Source organism: Cryptomeria japonica, chromosome 11 (genome assembly GCF_030272615.1).
Source record: "Cryptomeria japonica chromosome 11, Sugi_1.0, whole genome shotgun sequence".
In the NCBI taxonomy this organism is placed as follows: domain Eukaryota; kingdom Viridiplantae; phylum Streptophyta; class Pinopsida; order Cupressales; family Cupressaceae; genus Cryptomeria; species Cryptomeria japonica.
Window position 1 is genome coordinate 715,889,115 of NC_081415.1, and position 26,033 is coordinate 715,915,147.

At 36.4% G+C, this 26,033-nt stretch overlaps 1 protein-coding gene across 3 annotated transcripts in view; it reads right to left on the bottom strand.

Moving 5' to 3' along the window:
• Positions 1–210: 210 nt before the first annotated feature.
• LOC131061308 (uncharacterized) overlaps positions 211–26,033 on the bottom strand; it is a 35,584-nt gene continuing 9,761 nt past the window's right edge. Inside the window, exons 4-7 of one of the 3 annotated variants that reach the window (XR_009110527.2) lie at positions 17,589–17,677; positions 12,136–12,247; positions 11,736–11,984; positions 211–273 (exon numbers count right to left, since the gene is read on the bottom strand). Coding sequence is in view for 1 of the 3 variants with exons in the window: in XM_057994921.2 (XP_057850904.2) it covers positions 11,791–11,984; positions 12,136–12,247; positions 17,589–17,677 (395 nt within the window). In the remaining 2 variants the exon portion in view is untranslated. Of the gene's footprint in view, positions 274–11,229; positions 11,527–11,565; positions 11,985–12,135; positions 12,248–17,588; positions 17,678–26,033 lie in introns of those variants that run through there. The other 2 variants (XR_009110526.2, XM_057994921.2) reach the window with 2 other exon arrangements.

Genomic DNA, 26,033 nt, shown 5'->3' on the forward strand with positions numbered 1-26,033 from the left:
TGAGAGGCGTGCTTCTTGTTGTCACATTGACATAGTGAGTCCTAGATCATTGCATGCCATAACAATCACAACAAAATGCAAAACAAACTAAGGTGTGTTAAGAAACACATTTAATAAGAAATGCATAACTACCTAAGATATCTACACAAATTAATATAAAATGTAAGCATTAAAGGCATAATCTCCAAAAAATTGAAGTGTGTTAATAAACACATTTACATTGATATGATGATCTTCCACAAGTATGGTTCTTCCCTCGATGCTCTAGCACACCTGCAAAAAACAGCAATATTTGAGGGTAGCGTAACGTTGTAACAACAAATCATCCATACATTATTGAATGCATAAGTACATACATATGCACATGTACATAGAATTGCACATATACATACATATTGCAAAGAAATAGTTACCTAAGAAATGTGCAAAGGGAATTTGCAGAACTCAGAAATATGCAATGAATTGGATTGTAATCAAAGTGATATGGAAAATTTTGTCTTATAATATAATTTGAATGTACAATGCATTCAATTGTGGTAGCTACCAATTTTCAAATTTGAATTTTTGTGGGAAACATTCGTTCATATCATATTGAATATGCAGACCTCCATTGCTTCGAATTGTTCAGTTTTATTCTACACACACACACGTATATGTGTGTGTATGTGTGTATGGACAATAACCATATATGTGTGTGTGTGTGTGGATGACAAACATATAGGCACACTAAGTTGTAAGAGAGCATTGAAATGAAACTGTAAACCGCATACAAAGAAATCGTCAATATACAAAGCATAATGCAGCTACGAAGGAGCATAAACTATCATTGGACATCCAACATGGCTGTTAATATTATTTACAGTGACTATATTGAAAGAAATGTTGGTTTACTGAAAATAGTATAATTTAAATTGAAAGATTTATAACATTTAACATTGACTGTAAAAGGAATTTAGTTATTCAATGTGTACCAATCTGAATGACAGCCCTTGAATAAGGAAATTGTTTTTGATTACAGCAAATTCTGTGGCTATATGGTTATTGTCCATATACATATAAAAATATATATAGACAATAACCATAAAGCCAAAGAACTCGCATCAACCATCGTTATAAAATATATTATGCTATTGTGTGTTTCTTCATGTATACATATACATGTATATGTACATACATGTACACATGTATATGTGTGTATATATATGTATGCATACATATATATGGACAATAACTCTATAGGCAGAGAACGTGAAACTGTATATAACAAGGAGACAACTTAAAAGCATGAGATGCAGGAGTAAAATATGTAACTATGATGTGATTGAAAACTGGATATTGCTGATGTTCTACTAGATAGTGAACAATTTCATCATTCAACATGATTTTCAAATAATAAATGGTACCGTATAAATATATAAATAGAGACAGATCATTGAAATGAAACCCTCAATGCCATTGAGAGAAATGATGAAAAACAAATCTATTTTTGTAACTCATCATTGAACATCTTTCAACAAAATAAAATGTTATTGTGTCTCTATTTGTGTATGCATGATAATATAGACAATAACCATATAGGCAGAGAACTCAAAAAAGCCATGCAGGAGTTGTAAGTATGTAACTATGATGTGTGTATATATATATACACACACACAGACATAGGTACAAAACTTGAAACATTATATAACATTAACCATATAGCTAGATAACTCAAAAAAGCCATGCAGGAGTTATAAGTATGTAACTGTGTTGTGTGTGTGTGTGCATATATATATATATATATATATATAGGTACAAAACTTGAAACATTATATAACAAGGAGAGAAACTAGAAGCACGAAACAGCGAACTGCAATGTGATTGAAAATTGGATATTGTTGATATTCTACTAGATAGTGAACAATTACATCATTGAACATCTTTCAACAACAACAAAAAATGCTACTGTATAAATATATATACAGAGAGATATCATTGAAATGAAACTCTCAATGCCATTGAGATAAATGATGAAAAACAAATATATTTTTGTAACTCATCATTGAACATCTTTGAACAAAATAAAATGGTATTGTGTCTCTATTTCTGTATGCATGATAATATAGACAATAACCATATAGCTGAAAACAAAATGAGTAAATGGTTGAATGATGTTATTGTATTTCTCATATGAAATTTAATGGAAGTACTACATGGTATGCCTGACAATATTATTTACAGTGAGTATATTAAAAAATTGAAGACAGAGCAAACAATGAAAATGCTACAAAAAATCTTCATTTCCCTAAGTTGTTAGGGCCAAAAGGATAGCGGGAGTTCGTGCCACGTGTACACACACACACACACGTGTGTGTATATGTATATATGTATATTTGTATATATGTAATGATAAATAATGAAGGGGTTTCGAATAATTATGAAAAATAATCAATCTTTTTTGCATTCTTTGTAATGATTTTGGTATTATAAATCAGAGAGACACCATTTAACAGCGCACCCATAAAATGAAATGATAAATAATGAAGGGGTTTCGAATAATTATGAACAATAATCAATTTTTTTTTGCATACACTGTAATGATTTCGGCATTATAAACAGAGAGATCATTTAACAGCACACCCATTAACCATTTAACAGCACACACACACACACACACACACACACACACACACACACACACACACACACACACACGTGTGTGTGTATGTAATGCTAAATAATAAAGGGGTTTTGAACAATTATGAACAATAGTCCATTTTTTTCCGCATTCACTGTAATGATTTCGACAGTATAAACAGAGAGACAACATTTAACAACGCAGTCATAAAAGAAAATGATAAATAATGAAGGGGTTTCGAACAATTATGAACAATAATCAATTATTTTCGCATTCACTGTAATTATTTCGGCATTATAAACAGAGAGACAGTGTTTAACAATGCAGCCATAAAAAGAAATGATAAATAATGAAGGGGTTTCAAACAATTATGAACAATAGTCAATTATTTTCACATTCACTGTAATGATTTCGGTATTATAAACAGAGAGACAGCATTTAACAATGCAGCCATAAAAGGAAATGATAAATAATGAAGGGGTTTCAAACAATTATGAACAATAGTCAATTATTTTCACATTCACTGTAATGATTTCGGCATTATAAACAGAGACACGCCATTTAACATCGCACCCATAAAAAGAAATGATAAATAATGAAGGGGTTTCAAACAATTATGAACAATAATCAATTATTTTTGCATGCACTGGAATGATTTCGGCATTATAAACAGAGACACACCATTTAAAAACGCACCCATACAAGGAAATGATAAATAATGAAGGGATTTCGAACAATTCTGAACTATAATCAATTATTTTCGCATTCACTATACTGATTTCTGCATTATAAACAAAGACATCATTTAACAACGCACCCATAAAAAGAAATGAAAAAAAAATGAAGGGGTTTCGAACAATTATAAACAACAATCAATTATTTTCGCAGTCACTGTAATGATTTCAGCATTATAAACAGAGAGACGCCATTTAACAGCCCACCCATAAAAGGAAACGATAAATAATGAAGGGGTTTCGAACTATTATGAACAACAATCAGTTATTTTCGCAGTCACTATAATGATTTCGGCATTATAAACAGAGAGACACCATTTAACAGTCCACCCATAAAAGGAAACGATAAATAATGAAGGGGTTTCAAACTATTATGAACAATAATCAATTTTTTCCGCATTCACTGTAATGATTTCGACATTATAAACAGAGAGACACCATTTAACAACGCACCCATAAAAGGAAATGATAAATAATGAAGGGGTTTCGAACAATTATAAACAATAATCAATTTTTTTCACATTCACTGTAATGATTTCGGCATTATAAACAAAGAGACACCATTTAACAGCGCACCCATAAAAGGAAATGATAAATAATGAAGGGGTTTCGAACAATAATCAAACTTTTTCGCATTCAATGTAATGATTTTGGCATTATAAACAGAGAGACACCATTTAACAGCGCACCCATAAAAGGAAATGATAAATAATGAAGGGGTTTCAAACTATTATGAACAATAATCAATTTTTTTTGCATTAACTGTAATGATTTCAGCATTATAAACAGAGAAACACCATTTAACAGCGCAACCAAAAAATGAAATGAAAAATAATGAAGGGGTTTCGAAGTAAACGAAGAAATCATCAATAGACAAAGCATAATGCAGCTGCGAAGGAGCAAAACCGTCATTGGACATCCAATATGCAATATGGACGAGTTATCGTTACCTGGGAGCCGAGGTTGCAGAGGAGGCCGCCGATGGAGGTTGCAGGGAAGGCCGAGGTTGCAGAGGAGCCCGTCGACGAAGGTTGCAGAGGAGGCCGAGGTTGCGGAGGAGGCCGCAGAAGGCCGAGGTTACGGAGGAGGCCGCCGATGGAGGTTGCAGAGGAGGCCGAGGTTGCGGAGGAGGCCGTCGACGGAAATAGTTTATTTCCCTAAGTTGCAAGTGCAAATGCTAGGGAAACAATTTATTTCCCTAAGTTTTTAGGGCAAAAAAGATAGCGGGAGTTCGTGCCACGTGGGGCCACCATACCTCCGCGGGAAGGGGGTTATGGGTGGTCAACATGTTTTTTGACCACCCATTTTAAACTTTTTTACATTTATCATTTTTTTTAATTATACGCATGTCATAATTTTTTTAGGTTAATTATTTTTTATAAAAAGGTGAAAAATATATTAGTTTTTAGGTATTTTATAAATGGATATTGGTGTTTTGGTGTGCGGGTATTGGCGCAAAAGAGGTCAAGTATCGGTCGACACTTTGAAATGACCACTTTTTGACCTTTCGACACATAACGACCCATAGAGATCGGATCGTTACTACCCACAAGCCAGATCAATAGGTTTAAGAAGTTAAGTCGCATACGAAGGCAACCAAAAAAAAAAATCAAAATTTGATATATCGTTTAGGATCTGTGGGTGCGGAAGTTAGCTATGATAGTTACTGGTGCTCTTCCCTTATATGTCCAAACAAAGGTATGTTAGATATAGAAAAATTATCAAACTTGGTTGAACAAATCAACATGAAATGCCTACAGTTCACCAATTTCAAGATCTCAAAATGAAAATATTCACCAATTGGTAACAAATCGCCAATAAAGTATTTTCACTGATGCTAATACGGTAACAATCAAATGTTGAAGAAAGTAAATATAATCACCTTAGTGAAGATGCTAGGATTTTACGCATCTTCATCAGCAATGCAAACTTGTTGTGGACTTTTTGTCAAATTCTATTCTCTAGTGAATCCCCTACTTGAGAACATGTCAATCCCCTGCCTAATATAATGTAATCATCCATTCAAAATTTGGTTGGCATCGGTATATCTTCTCTTATTCATTTGAGAAAACAACGGTAATACATTTTTTTCTAGGTTGTATCAACTTTGAAACAGCAACCGTGGTAACAGTAGATTTTCGCAAACTGTTTACAGCATAACTAACATAGAAACATCAAACTGTAATGGTCCTACAAAATCTACCAATGGAGCCTTGGTCAATGATTATTAGAATAATACTTAAGTGTCTATTTTATTAATGAACAATAATGTATTTTATGTAATTATTTAGGTAAGATCGTGTTTTCGATCTTTTAGCAGTTTCTTTTTAGAAACTTGCTCGTTGTGGAAGTCTTTAATTCTTTATAAGCTTCAGTTTCTGTAAAGAATAATAAATCAAGTTTTTTACCAATTACTTTTGTAATATGGTATCAGAGACGGAATTTTATAAAATTTCAGTGATTTTGCTTTCAATAAAAAATTTGAAAGGAATTTTTTTAAGATTTCTAAAAACGTTTTATCCCGAGCGGAATTTTTCCTTTGTTTGTGCCTGCAAAACGTGAAATATTTTTCGCGTTTTTTTTCCCGCAACTCCTCTTTCTCTGCACGCAATCTTCTTTCTGCAACTTGCACGACGAGGACCTCTTGACGGGATTTGTTTGGCATTGGAATCTCTTATGCGCGTGTCTGCATCGCGCAACCGGCCTTCTTCTCTGCACACGATGGCTTTGCGCAGTTTTTTTCGCGCTCGACGGTTTTCCCTTCGCACGACTTCATTTTTGTGCGGTTTATGTCCCTCTCGTCTACACACGACTGATTATTTTCACGACCTCCTGCCCATCTCTCTGCACCATTTTAAAATCGCAACGTGTGGTCGTTTTTCTTTGGTTGCATTGAAAATCATGACGGCCTGAGATGGTTTGTGGATTTCAGTATTTTTTTGTGCATTCCATGACCTATGACGCAAATGGATTATTTCTCCCATGTTTCACATTCTTTGCGATGGTGTTCTGCAGTTTTTTTGTCATTTTTTGACCTGTGGCTAGGGTTTTGACGGAAACCCTCAGTTCATTGTTGCTTTCGAGAATCGGACACCAGATTCCTTCTGGGTTTTTTATTCTCTTTTCTAGGTTGTCAAATTTTTCTGGGTCAATTGGAAATTTTTCTCAAACTTCGTGTCAGTCGTACTTCATCTTTTTTGAAGTTTCTACCTACATCTGTCTTTGTTTTCTGCATTGGGATTCATGTTTCAAATTCTGTGCTATCGCCTCTTCTTTGATTTTCATTTTTTGTGCATTGGGAAACGTGCAAGATGGTGTCATTGACCAACTTGATGTTGGAAGGTAGTTAGAGATTTAACGGCAAAAATTATAACACCTGGAAGCAACGCATGCTGACAATTTTCGAATACCGTCGCCTTGATGATCTTGTTTTGGACAAAGAATCTCGTCCTACTGCAACCGGATCAGATCAGGACAAATTTGATGATCACAATCGGGAAGTCGTAATGTTCCTTAAGCTCTCTGTCACAGATGACCAGTTACCTCAGATTCCTTCTAGCAAATCAGCCTCAAAAATTTGGAAGCATTTGAAGGAGTTGCATGAGACATTCAACAAAAGCCAAGCATTCTTCCAAAAGAACCAGTTCTCCATCATGATGGATGAATGCATGTCCTTACAGAAGCATCTCACGAAGAGGATATGGTAATCATAACCCTGAAGAGTCTACCTAAATCCTACGAGCACTTCATAGAGACTCTCAACATTACGTCTACGAATGTTGATCTAAAATTTCCAGGGTTAAGCACCAAACTTCTACAGCAGGACCGTTGGAAACAACAGTTTGGTAGTGATGCCACTTTGTCCTCCTCAAAACAAACCTTTGCAGCCAAATCCTTTCACAAGGATAAAGGCAAAGCTCAATCCTCTCGGTCATCTCAGTAGAAGGGCTCCAGTCAGTCTCTGAATGGTTCGAAGAAGAAAAAGGTTCAGTGCAACTATTGTCATAAATATGGCCATATGATCAAGGATTGTCATAATCGGATAGCTTCCGAACAGCAGAAGCGAGGGGCGCTCAGCCTAAAGCCAATGTCGTTGAGCACACAGAGCAAAGAGAGTCTGTCTTTTACGCCTTCATGGCTAAAAGACCTGCAAACCATGTGAAATCTTTTGCTTAGTATATAGATTTTGGTGCTTCTCGACATTTCACTCACAGGCATGATTGGTTTACAGAATTCTCTCCCTATACTAATTCAGTTATTTTTGGAAGAGGTGAAGAGTATACCGTTGTCGGCAAGGGCAACGTTCAGATACAGTCTTGTGGGAGGAATCTCATATTCCTCAATGTATACGATGTTCCAAGCAAGGAACTGAACCTTCTCTCGATGAGTCAGATTATTGTAAGGAAAGCTCAGTGCAGAAATCGCTCTCCTAACATCAATTCAGAGGGGAATTAAGCAAATGTGTCTTAAATTCAAACCATAAATTATCAAGATGTGCACTAATGGATTAACAGAATAAACACACAATTATAACAGAGATGAGACACTAGATTTACATGGGAAAACCCTTACGGGAGAAAAATCCAACAAAGAAAAATCACTTTATTCAGAGTAAGCCATACATTACAATAAAGTTTCTGATTCTTCCTTCTCAGGTATTCGTTCTCAAACTTTCAGACCAAACTCACAAGACAGAACTATACAGTCATTCGATCTACAGAACAACAACAAAAACAAACATCATGCAAACCGTAACTATATCACAATACACATTTTGTTCAACCATCGATCACATTATGTTCACAGGATCAACTGTATGTTAAACTGTCGAGAAGTCTAACCATCGACCACTCTGTGTTCATGGGATTACATTATCCCACATTCGTCCAGCTCACGAGTCGCTAGATATTCAAATACAAATGCTCAACTCTTTAAACCGTCCACGAGGTAAACTTTTGACCGCTGACCCATTTGAACACCTCTGGGCTTCAAACACTCATCGGCAAGAGAAACATTATCAATGAACATCTGAGAACTCAAACCAATAGCCCAAGTCTCCTCGGTGTCCTTCAAGTAACACTGAGACCACAAGCATCAGCAAGAGACATACCGATCTCACTATCAGCCTTATCGGCAAGAGAACAACCATCGGCAAATGTCTGATCGAAGTCACAAGTCACCCCGACGACCAACAAGTCAATAGCAAATCAAACGAACTCATTGGCAAGAGTCTCACCGACGAGTAACATTACCAAGTCCATCGGCAAGAACTATACAATCGAAAAGACATTCTTCAAGTCATATTATAGACTAAAGTCACCCCAACACTATTTCGTAACGGCAAGACTCACCCCGAAATTAATCCATTGATCAGAGACGCTCTGTCAATGAAGAACCTACCGACACCTCGAGCTACTTCGATGACTGTTCACAGTGACTCATCAGCCAGAGTTAGACTGATATGATCACGAACAGAACTTCCAAGAGCACTTCACTAATCGACCAGAGTCTCACCGATCCAATCGCCTGGTACAGTTGAAAGATAATACTGCTCATCAGTAAGACTTTCCAAGGGTCTCACCGATTTGCTTCTTCAAGAGGTTCTAGCTAGTAAGATTTGAGACACATTTTCCAACAATTATGCAGCATTCTCCTTGGCTTGATGTCATCTTCAGTGCACATAAGTGTTTGATTGTTGATCGTACGACACGTAATATTGTTGTTGTTGGTATTGAGGATCATGGTCTTTACAGACTTGTGGATACAGGTGAGCATGCCTTCGCAGCAAAATCCTCCTCTATCACCTGTCTATGGCATCAACGATATGGTTGCCTGAACATATACTACCTTGCTCAACTTGTTCGGGAAGATATAGTACATGGCCTACCTGAAATTCAAACTCAAAATCAGCAAGTTTGTGAAGCTTGTCAGGTTGGGAAGCAGCAGAAGACATCATTCAAGGATGGTGACTCATGGCGAGCATCTAAGGTATTACAATTGGTCCACACTGATGTATGTGATCCAATGAATACTCCTTCTGTTACTGGGTACAATTATTCTTACTTTTTGTTGATGATTACAATCGTAAGATGTGGGTGTACTTTCTTAGACAGAAATCAGATGTGTTTCATGTATTTTAGAAATTTAAGGCCTTAGTAGAAAAAGAGTCTAGTTGTTCTATTATTACTCTTAGGTCTGATAATGGGGGGGGGAGTTTTGTTCTACTGCTTTCTCCACTTTCTGTGATACACATGGCATAAAACGTCAATTAACCACACCCTACACTCGTCAGCAAAACGACATTGTAGAACGTCGCAACCACACCATTACAGAAATGGCTAGGTCTATGTTGGAACACAGAAATGTTCCTAAGAAATATTGGGCAGAAGCAGTGTTTACTACAGTCTATCTCCTTAATAGGTCTCCCACTCATGTTGTTAAGGGGAAGACTCCCGAGGAAGCATAGACTGGTTGCAAACCCAGGATCAACCATTTGATAGTTTTTGGCTCTTTAGCATATGTATGGATTCCAGATGCTAAGCAGTCTAAATTGGATTCCAAGAGCCGAAAGCTTATGTTTACAGGATACAATGACAACCATAAGGCCTACCGACTGATTGATGTAGACACATATCATCTTATCTTCAGCCGCAATGTTGTCTTTGATGAAAATTGAGGACCATTTCAGCTTTCCTTGTCTGAGCAGAATTTTGAGAATCAACCTTTGAAGGCTTCTGATTTAGGTGTTCGTCTTCCATTTAGTTCACCTGATGGGAGGGATGATGCAGATTTTGTATTTGATGATGCACTACCTGAATTTCCTCTGAATGATGCTAATCTTCCACTTGTTCCAGATCCTCTTCCACCTCCAGTTCCAGTTCTTCCCCGTTCATCTGATGTTGGCACTTCTACTCTCCGGCCTAAGTGGTGGATTAAGACCATCAATGATCTTTGTCCTGATGAGCTCATTGAGGGTAGATCTTCTAGAAATAAGGGCAAGCAGCAAAATACAATTAACTTTGCTCTCATGGCCAACATTCATACTATTTATGAGCCTCACACCTATATAGAGGCAAAAGGGATTCCAGAGTGGGAACAGGCAATGGACACAGAATACCAGAGCCTTTTGAAGAACAATACCTGGGTTCTCTCTGATCTTCCTCTAGGGAAGAAGCCCATTAGCTGCAAATGGGTCTATAAGGTCAAGTATCACAGAATATCGAGGAGCAGTTAAGGCAGCATGTGAGGCAGTATGGCTTCTTCGAATGCTTGCGGATATGCAGATATCTCAAGCAGGTCCGACTCCCTTGTTCTGTGATAATTAGGGAGTGCTCAAACTTGTCAAGAATCCCATCTTCCATGAAAGAACCAAGCACATGGAACTCACTGTCACTTCATCAGAAAGCTTGTTGAAGACGGCTCAGTTCAGTTGCAGTATGTTCCAACTGCGGATCAAACTGCAAACATCTTCACCAAGTCTCTCAGCCCAGATAAGTTTGCTAAATTCAAGGGGCAGCTTGGTGTTGTTGACCAATTGACCATTAAGGGAGAGTATTAGAATAATACTTTAATGTATATTTTATTAATGGTCAATAATGTATTTTATGTAATTATTTAGGTAAGATCGTGTTTCCGATCTTTCAACAATTTCTTTTTAGAAACTTTCTCGTTGTGTAATTCTTTAATTCTTTATAAGCTTCAGCTTCTATAAATAATAATAAATCAAGTTTTTTACCAATTACTTTCATAATAATGATAAATTTCCTTCCACTCAACATAGCGGTTAACACATATTAAGGTTTGTTGCCTGTGATGCAAAATGTCATACAACTTTATATAAATTGCATCTTCCCTTTCTCATATTATTTACATAAATAATAAATAAATTACTTAACTTCTTTTGTATTTTTAATTAATTTGCCAAATATTAATATATTTATATAGTATTTTAATAGTCATCCCCCATGCTATCCCAATTTTTTGCTAAAAAAAAAAAAAAAATTTGCCCGCAAAACTTGTACCCCAATCCTAGAGTCTCCATGGACTCTGATGTAAATAAGCATTTTCATAATCCAACCTGCACTTTGCAGCCCTTCCATATTTGCGTGAAGAAAATATGGCAAGATATGAGAGTCAACACTTGCCTATCGGAATTTGCAATTTTACATCCACAAACTGCACCCAATAGAACGGGAAGAATAAGAACAAATGACAAAACAAAAAGGCTGCCCAAAATTTATAAATGAGAAAAATGCATTCACTATTTTCTGAAAGCAATAGCCATGCGCATGGAAATTTGTCCCCCCTGTCTGTTGATTTTATCAACCTCTACGCAATTGTTACAAAGGAAGCAAAGATAACAAACAGAGGTGGGAATTTCTTACATTTGAGGCACAAATAACTTGAGGTCCTTTGATTACAAGTCCTTGAGGGCAATAATTATGGCGCTTTCTGTACAGGGGTGCACCCAAGGGAACTGCTACGTTGTAGCTCATTGGGGGAAAATGGAATAACACTGGCTTTTAGCACATCTGGTCCCTCTGCGCTGATCCGTTTACAAAGAGAATCATAGTCTGCCAGCACTTCTTTCAACTTCCCTTTCAGCTCACCAACTTCCACTTGCAATGGATAGACTGCCAAAGAAAAAAAATAAGTTGAAGCAAAACAAGTTATTCAATATCAGAAATAAAAATCTTTGCAACTTCTGTACCAAGCTGAGATTGACTTCCTGGTATAAATTTTACGGAAAACTAACTTCAAAAGCTCTGTTTACATCAACCTTACCATCTTCAAAGCACGTGGCACTAGTTTTCATAACAGAAACTGAGTAGTTGAAACGTTGCAGAAGCTTAGTAGCTAATGCATCTGCAATTTCTATTTTATTTTCCAATTCCCCCTGCCAAAACATTGAAAGAATAACTATCATATTCTTTTAAAAGCAAAAAGACAAAAACAATCTTATTAGCAGAATATAATGAGAAAGAATAGTGATTGGATTTTATAAGCATCACAATTCTTCCTCCATTCAAACAAATACCTAGAGAAGCTTGTGTGCTTTGTAAGACCTTTTGTTAATGTGATCATCCACAAATGCACATTGGTTAGAAATGTTGTAGTAAAATGACTGTTCATGAAAAACAGCCATCATGGTAATGTCAAGTGTCAAAAATACTTTACATGGTGACAACGCACAAAAAAAAAAAAATCACTAAAGAAAGAATAATTTTCTCAATGAATGAAAAGAAATGATCATTTAAACAAGTCAATTTTGACAATACACAAGAACATGTGTTTGACTGCAATAGAACTACTAGCAATAAAACACAAAACCTATGCTTTCTTCTTGGTTTTCTAACCCTTATACATAAATACATTACAATAAAACCAAAATATTTGTAGGATGATATCTACCACAATGCCAAGCTAAGAAACAAAAAAATTGCAATCAAAGCTGAAGCATTGCCAGTTAGATCTGCATAATGCAAACAATCATCCAGACCTGGTAATTACGCTAAATGCAAAACGATTTGCAATAAGAGATGTTTCTGCTTTCCCATTTGTTTTTTTAAAAAAATATATGTGTACCATTTCCTGCAAAAACAAAAATTACCTAAATTTTCATTGGAATTTCTGAACCTTGTTTTGTGATTGTTTTTAATGGAATAACAGGCGTTATTTAATTTGGGATCTGTAGTCCTCAAAATTTGGCCTATCACTCAGGAGTAACCAATTAATTAAATTTGTCGATGATTTGTTTTTAACACCTAAAATAAGGTGCTTATTATTGTTCAAGATAAGCCTACAAAATGGCTGAATTAAAAATAGAAGCTTAAAAAGTCAGCAGGAATCATCTTTTACATGAGCGTCCCCTTCGCCATTCAGCTTTCTATTGTTGACCAGTGAATGTGGAAAATGGTCATGTTTGGAATTGAAAAAAGAATAATGATGTGTCTTGTAGGGAACAGTACGATTGTTGATAAAAACCCAGCAACAAGGCACATCTACTAGTACACATGAAACCCGGAGTAATTCCTATCTATGGAAGCCTATGAAATACTAGATAAGGGCCTTGTGGGCATTCACTAAGAAAAGCAAGGTGATGTGAAAGGGGATTCGTTGGCGACTTGGGATGTCTGCACAATGTCAAAGGATCAAAGAGAAAGCTCGATGGATTGTCCTTGCCAAAAACATGGCTAGAGAGACTAGTGGATGGTGATGTACCCTGCAGATTTTATTACGACGACGAATTCAAGGCCAGGCTACCTCATTCAATATTGTTATATTATTGATAATGCTAAGGCAATTAAACTTTCAGGTTCCACCACATTTAAAAGATTGTTGATTGTTCAGAATGTCATATCGTTGTATCTAAATTTATTCAACAGCAATTTCCAAGGCCACAAGATTGTTGAAAAACAAGGTGAAGAAAAGCTTGCAATATTTACTTTCTTATGTGATTACAAAACTGAAAATATTTCCAAATCTAAAATGAACACGTGATTGCACCATTCAACATAAATATAAAACCAATCATACCAAAAGAGACACCAGATTTATGTGGAGAAACCCTTTCGAAAAAAAACTCCACAAGAGAATGAGGGCAAGTATATTATTAATCTTCAAAAAAGAGACTACAACAATAATAGACTTCACTTCACTTCTCTAAATGATCTCGGAACTACTTCGAAACCTGAAAGAAACTATGATGAAACAACTATGCCTTGGCTCCAATTTATAGCTAAATGGGAGAGGAAAAACCACTGCTGTTTTCCCAAAACAAGGGGTTAAAACCACTTGAAAAACCTCATGCCTTAGAGAATGAATAGCCAATAGAAATAATAAAATAATAAATAACTCTTCAGGTGACTCCTCATGGGTGCCAAACCCAAAGCCACTTAGAATTTAGACATTTCGAGTGCTCTATGACTCCCGGTGACTGTTCAGATCTCCAAATGAACACCTTTTCTCCTCCCAAACTTGGTCTCCTTATGCATGACCATTCATGTTTCAATATGGACATGGGAAAGAGTGTATTTTGTCCATTTTAATTTATATTTATCACCTCTTCATGTTCACCTGTTGAAAATGCAATTACAAATAGCCATAAAATAAAAATATTTAATATTTTTTTCACATCCTAGGGAACACTTTCCAAGGAATATGGAAACATATTATTGGCTTACAATTGCAAGGTTAATGTCACCTTATCCTAACATTTAAAGGGCAATCACACTTTCAGGTTCCACCACATTTAAAAGAGTGTTGATAATTTAGAATGTTGTATCTAACTTTATTCAATGGCAATTTTAGAGGCCACAAGATAATTGGGAATTAGCTTCAAGGCCTGTTTGGCCAAGATACTAAAGTTACACTTGCAATGGCCAACTTCCTATAAGCAGTCATTTCTTCTACAACAAATGTTGATCACAATTGTTAAAATGCATGGTTCATGTCTCTAGTTTAAAGCCACTAAACATTATCTAAAGCAATGAATGTGAAGTGTACCATTTAATATCACAAAAAATTGATTTGTTCAAACCCTGGATGTTCATTTAGTGGACGATTTGAGACAATCAAGAACTTCTTTTTAGTTTTATGCCCATGCACAGTTGGCTTAGTTGTGTATCCATAATTTCTCCAAGCCATTTAGACCAGAGCTAGCACAACAGTCTTTTGGGAAATGGGGCTAGATTTCTGAATAAACTCACCTAGCTATGGCTTGCCTTCAGATTAGAGATTCTTCTTAAAGTCCTTAGCGTTTGGAAATAAAAGACATACTACTCCTTTTGCTAATGTTTTTTCTGATTATATTTTTTCTACTCACACCAAGTTGTTGATGGTGTCTAACATTCTCATGCGAACAAAATGTCCTTGGACATTTGCATCTCCAGACTTTTCTGGATGACCAAAGAAATACCCCATGAATGGTGGCCAATGTGCTACCATCCTTTCCTTCCCAAACTAGATTCTTCCACTAGGGCCAGGGAATTAGCAATTCAGATTATACTCATTGTCATTTCCAATGTCTCCACAAAAGGTCTTCCCCTCTACCAGCTAAGCAGCCTTCTGGTTAGTCATTTCCCGTTGGGTGGCATGCGGGTTGGTTACCTGCCTACACATCACTCATCTGCATCCTCTCAATGACACAGGTGGACCCCTCCCAGAGGGTAGGACAAGTTCTCTCACTTGGTGTTCTTGCCGATTAACTGTAGAAAAATGTTTCTTAGACTCAACCACAACTTGAAGTTTCAGACTCGCAACCTCAAGAAAATGAAGAAAATGCTCCCACTAGTTGGGAGCCCATTCGTAATATCCCCTGATGGGAATATTATATGGTTTCAACTCGATTCAATTCCAATCAACACAGATGTCTGGATTTATCACAAGATCAGATCTAATACAGCAAATATATTCTCAATAGAACATGTAAAAATGGATAAAAATACCCTTTAAATGTGAACAATTAACACAGCAAACAAACTAACCAATTACTCCTTATTCATTCAATGTATTTTCAACTTACAATCAATCCGGGCTTTATAAAACCTTCTGAACAGCCACAGCAGTTATTATTATCAGAGAATATAACAGATCAACAGCAATCGGTGCTAAAGGAGCCACCACAAATTTGAAAAACTCTAGGCATAATGAAGCCACCTATCACCCAAACAACAGATGGCTGAAGCTCAAACACAATCCTTGTGCGGTATTGCTCAATGCTAGATAAGGGTTTTTTGTCCACTAACCAATTGTGGAAATTAGGAGGGATTCGTCCTCCAATCTCCAGCTATAGATGAACGAGATGTCCAAACTATTTGAGGAAACAAGAATACACCTTTGATTATTGGCTTTGATAAAATAAGCACACTGGGTCTGATAAGGCAAATTTCAAATTCTCCCCTTTTCCCTCCAAAATTTACCCTCACACTAATTACATAACACAAAAGGCCCCATAACCTAGGCACTCATAAAATAGGACACACTTAAGTATTACAAAGTCATTTCCTAATTTATTTCCCCAAGCCCACAAGAAACGGAAAATAGGGTTAAGGAACATCCCGATGTCTAATGGAAAAAGGGGGACATGACACCATTGATGATGGAAAAGATTAGCTGATGGATGCTAGGTACCCAAATGATTGGGAACCCCCCCTTTAGCATCATCTCTCCCCGACGCCCTAGCTTAGCTTACTTACCCACCACCACTTTGTCGTACCTTCCACCAGATCGTAAGCGAGACCAATACTATTACTTATTACTATGCCATTCCAGATCGAAGAGATCCATACCTAACCTAACCTAGTAGCAGTATCAGCAGCACGAGTAGCTTATTAATCCAACCCACCAGTAGCATACCTTACAGATCCAATCGATGATTGATAGAGATCCCCTACTATTTTAAGGGGATTGAAGTTGAAAAGATTGATTGATTGATCTAGTTGAATAGATAGATAGATATTGATCTAACTAATCCCCATAGAATTGTATGTTGGGGGGGGGGGGGGTGGGATGGCTGCTTAACTTTCATTATCATTGTATGATTTTATGAACAGATGTTTTCTATTGTAGAAATGGATCTTTGTTGCGGTCTTCTTCTTTGGAGACAAGTGAGACTCAATTCTTGGGTTCTACCCGATTTATATGACTTCAAGACATGATCCCATTCCATCCTTTTTTCAGAGGATAGGCTATATTTTATTTCCTTTAAAATTATGTATATGAATCTATTACAACAGAAAGTAGTATTGATCTTAAAAGAACCGTTTACTCATTGGAAATAGGTCATTGAAGGGACGACTTGAGTATTAAATATGGTAATACACAAATATAAATCTTCGTTCATTAAAATATTTAATAGGGTTACATAAATAGGCATTACTTCACTTACCACAAGACAAATCATTAGGTGGGCGTTGTTTTGCATATTTGGTTTGGCAATAACTCTTCAAGGAATCGTCTAACTGTACTTGTGCATGTTAAAAATTATTTTTACTTATATTGATATACATTTTTGTGCAATTTTATATCTCATGGACATATGTTTTATTATGTCCCAATTGAAAGATAAACAGATATATCTAGTTTTAAAAAACTCAAAAGCATGCATTGCTATTTATGGAGCCTTATCCTTTGTGTATTACATCCAAACAACACTAACTTTGTTATGGCATAACTGTTAAAGAATTTATGTTTTATTTTTGTTTCTTTGATCACAAAAAGGAAGAGCAAAAAGGAACCTGGCCTTCACTGATTCTTTTCGCTGTTATTTCTTGCCATTCCCGATAAAGGGAGAAGAGTTCATTTGCAGTTTTGGCGCTCAAAGCACCTAAACACGTAATGTGCAAAAGTCAGAACCAACATAATATATGTTCATGATGTCAAAACTCCAAGAAAAGTAAACCCTATAGGTACAATCAATACAAGAGAAAATTAACTTCGTATAAAAAATAAATCCTTTAATTCTGCTTCTGTAGCTTATAATAGAGTTTAGTTTATCTATTGTGGTGTAACTGAAATATAAGTGAAGTAACAAAAAAATCGTCTAAAAAATTTTAGAAAAACAAGTCACAGGGGAATTCCAACTATGAATTTCCCCGAATGCAAACAACAATGTAAGCTTCATGACATTTTGCCAAGGAATTCATAAGTAAGCAATAACCTAAGTGAACTAGTTAGATATATCAATTCCTCATAGACATTTACTTCTGCTCTGCAAGGCCGTTAGAAAATTGCTACTTAAAGGTAGCTAACGTTGCTCATAAACGAAAGCTTTTTTGTGGCCATCAAAAACTAGAGATGTATTTCAAATTGTAATTGTGGTGACATGTCCCCTTTTCTAAATTAAAGCTATGGGACCTAGCTTATCCTCTTTTCCCATAGCCTAAAGAATGAAGCAAGGGAAATGATTAATAATACTATTTCAAGTTGGGCCTTGTAATTGTATATTTAAAAGGCAACTTAATAATATTATTAAATTTTTAAAAGTAATATTATTTTAATTATTTAAAAGTATTTTTAAAAATCTAATAATATTTACAATACTTTTGGATGAAATTTTCAATTTATGGGCCTAAATTGGAGAGCTTCAATAAAAAGCATTGGATTCATTGTGGATCATCTTGTCTTCACTTTGCGATTCAACATTTGAGCTTCATGTTCGATTTCCATATCCAATGACGAAAACCCTTGGCCATTCAAAGATCTTGGAGGACAAAAACTCTCTTGGAGTTCCATTACTAGATTTGGGGATGAAAATCCTCATCTCTGTCTAGAGAATCTCCACACGAGGATTGCATTGGAGCTGATTTTGACAAGTTATCTTCAAGTTTCAGGTTTAGAGCAATTAGGTTTGCAAGCAAATATCATATTCAAGATTTGGAGAGCTTCATTTTCGATTTGCAAAGTTATTTGTCATTGGTCAACATTGTTTTATTGCTAGATCTTGGACACCATACTTGGAAGGAATTGCTGATTTCAGTGTTTGCACACATCATTGTTGTTGATCACCCATCATTATGGCATGCACCATCATATTTTGGGAGAACTGAACCAATTTTGGGCTAATTTAGGAGTGGCCGCACAGCATATGATCAATGATGCATCTTCGTGAAGTGGCTGACCATGGAGAGTTGCTGCAGCTTTGTTTCTGACACTTTGACACCATTTTTCCTGCTGTTCCAGTCTTGTACAGATCTGATACTGCCATACCATCCTAGCTGCCAGCCGTACCAGCAGTTTATTTGGACATTTTCAGTCATATGATCAGTCAACAATTCAGATTTGCTTGTTCTTGGCATTCTATGAGTGAATATTCTTCATTGTAACTTTGAAATTTGTGTTTCTAGTTTGCATATCAGCTTTATAATTGTTTCCAGCAGTTGCAATTAAAGAAAAAATCAGTTTCAAAGGTCTCCTATTGCTGTTTACATTCAGATCTGAGTATTTTTGGTAACCTAAGGTTTATATCAGTCATAAAACAGCAATTATACTTGATATATTTGACACATATAAATCAGATCTGTTGTTTGTAATGCATTTGATGATAAATTCCAGCATTTTGAGGGTTTGCTGTGAAGTTCCCCACCATTTGTATATGTAATCAACGTTTAATTTAAAGTTCAGTTTACTGTTCCAGTTTATTTCTTGTTTTAAAGATCAGAAAATACAAAAAAATCATATAATCCATAAAAATTCAGATTGGGGACATTACAAGTGGAAAGCCCATGCAGAGATGGAGTTCTTGACATGCTATTATTAAATAATGCTCTTTAGATATACAAAGAATCCCAAATAACACTCATTTAGCTGCAAAAGCTCTTATTATTTGAATAAAAGGTAAAGGTAAAAGTAGTTTTTTAGGTAACTGTCGAGCAAGACAATAATTTGGTATCTGAGAACTGCCTTGAACATGCCTAGGAGGCTGTGTTACTGATTTGGGCCTTGGGGCCTGCAGGTACAGGTACAGGTCCAGTCCGACCCAAATATGGGTCTAGATCCAATCCAAACTAGGGGCCATTTAAGGTCCTGTCCCAACCTGAAGGTCTGGCCTAGGTGAACCCACAGCAAATCTTGCTTCCTTTCATGACCAACCAATGAATTTAGCGAAAAAATTAAAATCTTCTAATTTGACTTTTTGACTTTGACCAAAAGCCCAAATATGCCCCCCCCAAACCCTAAGACATGGATTTCAAGACATTTTGAAGACAAAAACAAAATCATTTCTCTTATTGTGAAAGCAAAACAAAAATATCATTCATCCTTACTGAAATTTTATTCTTGCTTGCCGTTGCATGACTAGAGTTGGAGATTGATCAATGAATGTTCCAACATGGTTGATTTGTTATTCCTACACATTTGCAAGAGCCCATTTGTTGCCAAGGAAATCATTGTTGGTTGAAAATTTTGTACACCTGGGAAGGCGAGCAAAATTATTGTTTCGGCCACAGCATATGAGTTTAAAACTCTCCTAATTCTAAGGGAAGGCTCCCCCTTTCCTACTTCTCCTAACTATTACAAATTAAATATAACTTATTAACACTATTTTAACTTGGCTGAGACAACATCCTTTTCTCTTTTTCAAAAAGATGATATTCTTTTCTCTTTTTTCAAAAAAGAAACTTTGACTTCTAGTAACAAATACGGGAACTTTCAAGAAATTCTGACAATTACAAAGATACTTATACAAAAGAAAGCAAAGTTTCCATGAAAGCGCAAAGTCTTCGGTCACTTCCCCGGGATGGGAATGTAGAAACATAAGCTCAAAGTCCTCACTCTTCTACTGTCCTATCAACCTTCCAAAATGATTAGTATAATAACAACATATAACATGCAACAGCTCAAAGTCTGTCAATATGATGCACCTCTGGACTGCTATTGAATAAGAACAATTACAAGCACAAAATCTTGTAGTCTCCTCCTATCTTGACACTTAACTATGCTAATTTAACCCTCAATATTTGATGCACAAAGTCTACAAGAAATCAAATTAAAGCTCTTTTCCAAGAACCTCACTAGAATCTCAAGTTTATGCAGAAAAATATATCACTACGACATAAGAACACAAAGTATCAACACAAAGTCTTAAAACTCAAGTGTTCTCCTTATATTATTTGAGAGATGAATTTACAAGTATAAAACACAGTTTTTATTGTTGTAAATTTCTGCAGAGTTTCCTTGCTTGCCAAAAAGATAAAAATTACATAGAGCACCCTCCAACATATAGGAGAGGGGCTAAGAGCAAAAAGTGGGGGAAGTCCAACTAACTATAACTATGACTTATTCCAAATTACAGTCCTATTATCTTTCAAATTAAACTTGTAATTTGTTTACATGTAATTACAAGTTACAAGAATACAAGTAATGTGACTACTTGTAATTACAAGTTATGATATTACATGCAATTTGTCAAAAAGATAAAAACATTCTACAACAAAACAAAGACATGATTCAAGTGTCAAGAGATACTTCTTGTCCTTCTCTATTCTTAGCCATGAAAGCTTGGAATTTGCTAATTGATTCCTACAATTCATCAGGATCTGGACCTATTGTATCCCTTGCAACAGCAACAGTTTTGATGATATCGAAATATCTTACTGTTGCCACTCTATGTTCTTCAAGAAAAGTTTGCATTTTGTCAAAGAAGACTTGACAATTCACAAATCTATTGATTGAAGCCACTGTGAACTATTCAGATTCAAGCTCCTGATGAAGCCTTGACACCAACTAAGAGAGTATCACATTTTCAGGAAGCAACTCCTCATCTTGACTTACCATCTTGCAGGATATTTTCTCGAAATTGGAAATCATATCCCACTCCACTTCAATACTCATTTCTAGAGCAGCTTCTATATCTTTAATCAAGTCCTTGACAACTAATGATTTATTGATCATAAGTTCTTCAAATTCAATGTAGCTTTCTCTACTTGGCATCATGGTGTTATTGCACAGGATTTCCAACTTTACTAGATCCATTTCATGCCAAACTTTCAAATCTTTTTCAATGGATTCCAGACTTTGCTTAAAAGCTTTGTAAGTCTAACTTAGCTTTATTTTTGCTGCCCTCACATTGACCAGCACCTGTAAAGCTTTCTTCACCACTTGTGTACTTGGATCTGCCAGCTGATCTACCCAAGAATCAATAGCCTTGGCCTTTTGTATGGCTTTTTCAACCTGTTTGATGGATTCTTCGAAAATGGAAGAAGTCAAGAGATCAATCTTTTCAGAAGATTTAGTGATCTTTTGGATTACTAAAATGAGTTGTGCATTTTCCCCCTTGAGCTTAAACTTCTTTGCTAAAAGCTCATCATAACTTTGAACTAATGAGGCTACAGAGTCTTGAGCATCATGCATCATTCCAGCATGTGTCTGTTTTCCTAGCTCCACTCTTGTTAACCTTTAATCAAATAGCCGCATTTCCCCTTGCATTTTATCAATAAGAGGTTTTGCCACCTTTGCATACTTCATCTTGTTACTATCCACAACCACTCGTGAAACTGTTTTGGCTTTCTTGGCAGCCTTTGGCTTGGATTTTCTAAGCTGCTGAAAGTCAAACACATCAAGAGAATTTTCCTGCTTTTTCCTTTTAGGAGTGGTTGAGCTCAACCATGGTGGCAAATCTAATGAGCTTGCCTCAATAATAGCAACTGTAGTTTGAGTAGGAACAGGCTCAGTCTGTATTATAGTTGTCATTCTAGGGGAGGCCTCGATCTGAATGGCAACAAGTGTTTTCTCAGATGAAAAGTCATGGTAGGCTTCAAACATGAACTTATCGAAGCTTACAACAAAGGTGTCAATCTCAAAAAGTGGCATACTTGATAGGATGGCATATGAAAGATTTACATCAAAAACATTCTCCAAGTTGTTATGTGAAACATCCATAAGTATCTATATTGCTGATGAAGACACAATAGTGCAAATGGATACACTTAGCACAACATGATCAACATGAATTGTAGAGAAAGAATCAGCATCTGTGTCTATTAGAGACAAAGAGACATCCAAAGACATTTGGGGAATGGCATATGTGGAGAATCTGAGTTCAAAGTAGTAGGAGATTCTGGAGCATTCTCCTCTTGTTGTTCATCCTCAGGGTCAATGATTTGAATTTGCACTTGAGGCTTCTCTTTTCCTTTCAACGATACCTCTTTTGGAAGAATAACCAAAACTCTACTAACTCTTAGCTTGATTCTCGTACCAGAGGAAGAAGCACCCTCTTTGGACTTGACTCTTACTTCAAACTTATGCCCAACAGGTCATGCTGAGTCATCCTCTGCTCCAACCTTAATCTTTATGGTTTTAACATTATTGCTCTTCAACCAAGCATTAGTATTAGCAAGGATAGACTAAAATCTATCAAAGATTGAGGTACATTCCTTCTGTGACCATTGGACAGAAGGACGAGGAGCCTCCACAACCCTTTGTTCTATATATTCTGGATCAAGTATTTTTTCGTCTTCTACCATGCCTTTTGGAAACTTGGTCAAATTCAGATCTACAATTTGCTCCGAGGTAAGCCTGCTATAGTCCAGCTTCCTGATGTCTTCCTCTGTACGAAGATCAACCCAGATATCCTCAAGGCGATGAACAAGAGTGAAAGCCCTCTTGATTTCATCTTTCATCCCTCGGTAGTCAAAGTATTCCCTGGCCTTGAACTCCTTCAACTTGATTTCCTAAAGCTCTATCTCCATTGCCTTGGCTCTTGCTGAAGTTTTCAAAGAGTATCTACCAATCTGCAGTGGATTATGTGAGGATATATTGATCCCTGACTTGTGTTGAGCTAACTGGTATGCATGAACTGTCATCAGCTGTCTTGCCAACTCCATCAAGATGATCTTGTCAGTAGGATATCTTGGAAGCATGTATGGATGGCCTTCAAAACAGCCAATTCTCATATAAGTGAAATTCGAGAACTGAAGAAATAGGCATCTGTACTCATTCACTTTCTTCCAGGCTACTTCAGACACTCTCTTGTTCTTAAGTATCTTATCAAACAGACACATGAAATGACCAAAGAAGGCTACCGGTACCCTCCTGCAGTGAACCCTGCTAGGTCTCAAGGTGAGTTGATCATAGTATTTCCACACTAGTATCAACAACCTGTCACCCTTGGTAGAAAGAACTGGAAACTGTCTTAGCGACGCTGCTATGTATACCAAGTAAGAATTCATGTAGAATGTGAGAGTGGTTGGAACTTGTGAGAGTTGCTCACACAAGTTATCACTGATCACTTCACCCCAGAAGATGTGTGACTGAGCCTTCCTCATAACCACAATGTATTTATACATTCAGACCTCAAACACATTAGATTGCTTCAAACCCATTATATTGCTCAAGAGTGTAATCATATCATTGATTTCTTCAATGAAATCAAAACGGTACAATTTAGGCCATCGAGACAAACAAGTTCTAGGAGTCTTAAGCCATTTGGAGTTGATGTGCCTTATGCAATCTACCCTTTTCTGGTTATAATGATCCAGGGCACTCTTCATTGTGATATCTGCATATACTGGAGCAGCAGGAACCTTAAAGATTTTATCAATGGTTTCCACATCCAATCTGATAACAACATTGCCATCATCATCCTTGATTGTCCTAGATCCCTTGTCAAAATGAGCAGCACAAGCAAGAATAAATTCTAGTTCAAGAGCAGCCACTGCGAAAGTGGAAACCAAGTGGATATGACTATTCAAAAGTAGTTGCATGCTATGATTCGTTGACTCTTCTGATCTCTCAAGGAACTCAGACATATCAACATGCCCAATCTCCGTATCTTTGATTTCATCGATAGAAGAACTCACTTGAGAAGGAGAAATCTCATTCTGGTATTTGTCATAGTTGTACTTCATCCTCTTGTTTGAAGGGGATACCAGCTCTTCTGTCATTGAGCAAGAATCTGTAACATTGCGATGAAAACCCCAAAGAGTTGAGACATCATCACAGGCTATTGGAGAAGCCATGACACCTTCTTCAAATGAAAGAGCTTGCAAAACAATGCCCAACTCTTGACCTATCATGATATTTATCATGGGAAAGGGAAGATGAGTGGACAAACTTGAATGATATATTATGAACAAGACACCGATGGTTATAAAGGCAAAATTTCGGATCTTCGGAGGCGGAATGCGAGTGGATTGTAGCGAACTTGGAATATGGAAATTGAAGAACGCAAGTTGGGAAAAAAAGTGGACACTTGCAATCGCGTCTTGAAAACCCGAATGCAAGTAAGCATTCTTACATGATTGGTATAGGCTTGCAATCGGGTCTTCAAGACACGATTGCAAGTAAGCATACTTGCGAGAGATGGTGATGGGAGAAACATGCTTGCAATTGGGTCTTGAAACCCCAATTGCAAGTGGAAGAATTTGACAAGGTAGAGACAAACTTGCAATCGGGTTTCAAGACCCGATTGCAAGTATACACCTAAAAACATTCTCAAACAATGATGGCTTGCAATATGGTCTTGAAACCCCGATTGCAAGTGCAATCAAAAAACACAAGCAACGAACTTGGAAGGAAAACGATACTTACAATGAAAGAAAATGATGCTTGTGATCAGGATTTTGAAACCCGATTGCAAGTGAAAAGCAAAGATGGAACAAAGACTTGAAATCGGGTTTCAAAATCCTAATTGCAAGTTCAATCAAAAATAAAACATGCAATGAAAACACACACTAAAACGCACTTAGCGACTAGAAAACAAGAATCCGATGCAAGCTAAAAACACCCACGCAACAAAGGAAGGAGCACATAATGAAAGGCGAGTTTCCCTACATCAAAATAAACAGGAGAGACAAAGGGGAAACACAAATCAAAGGAAAGAACAAAACATGAATGCGAAAATTGCACTTACCTCAAAACAAAACCCCAAAGAGATGAGAAAAGAAACAATAAATTAACTTGAAAGCCGATTACAAGTATAGTGCATTGACTTGTAATGACATTATAAAGTTCCTACTACTTGCAATGACTAACTTAAAACCCAAAGTTGCACAAAAAGGAAGGAAAAAGAAAAAAAAAACCAACCAAAACTTGGACAAAGACAACAAACATGCCTGCCAATGACTGGACACAAACTATTACAAGTTTTGAATCTCGTAAAACATGCCCTAGAGAAAGGAACTACAAATTTTAAATAAAAATTTGCAGGGGTTGTCAATTTTTGAAAATTAAGACAAAAATCATAT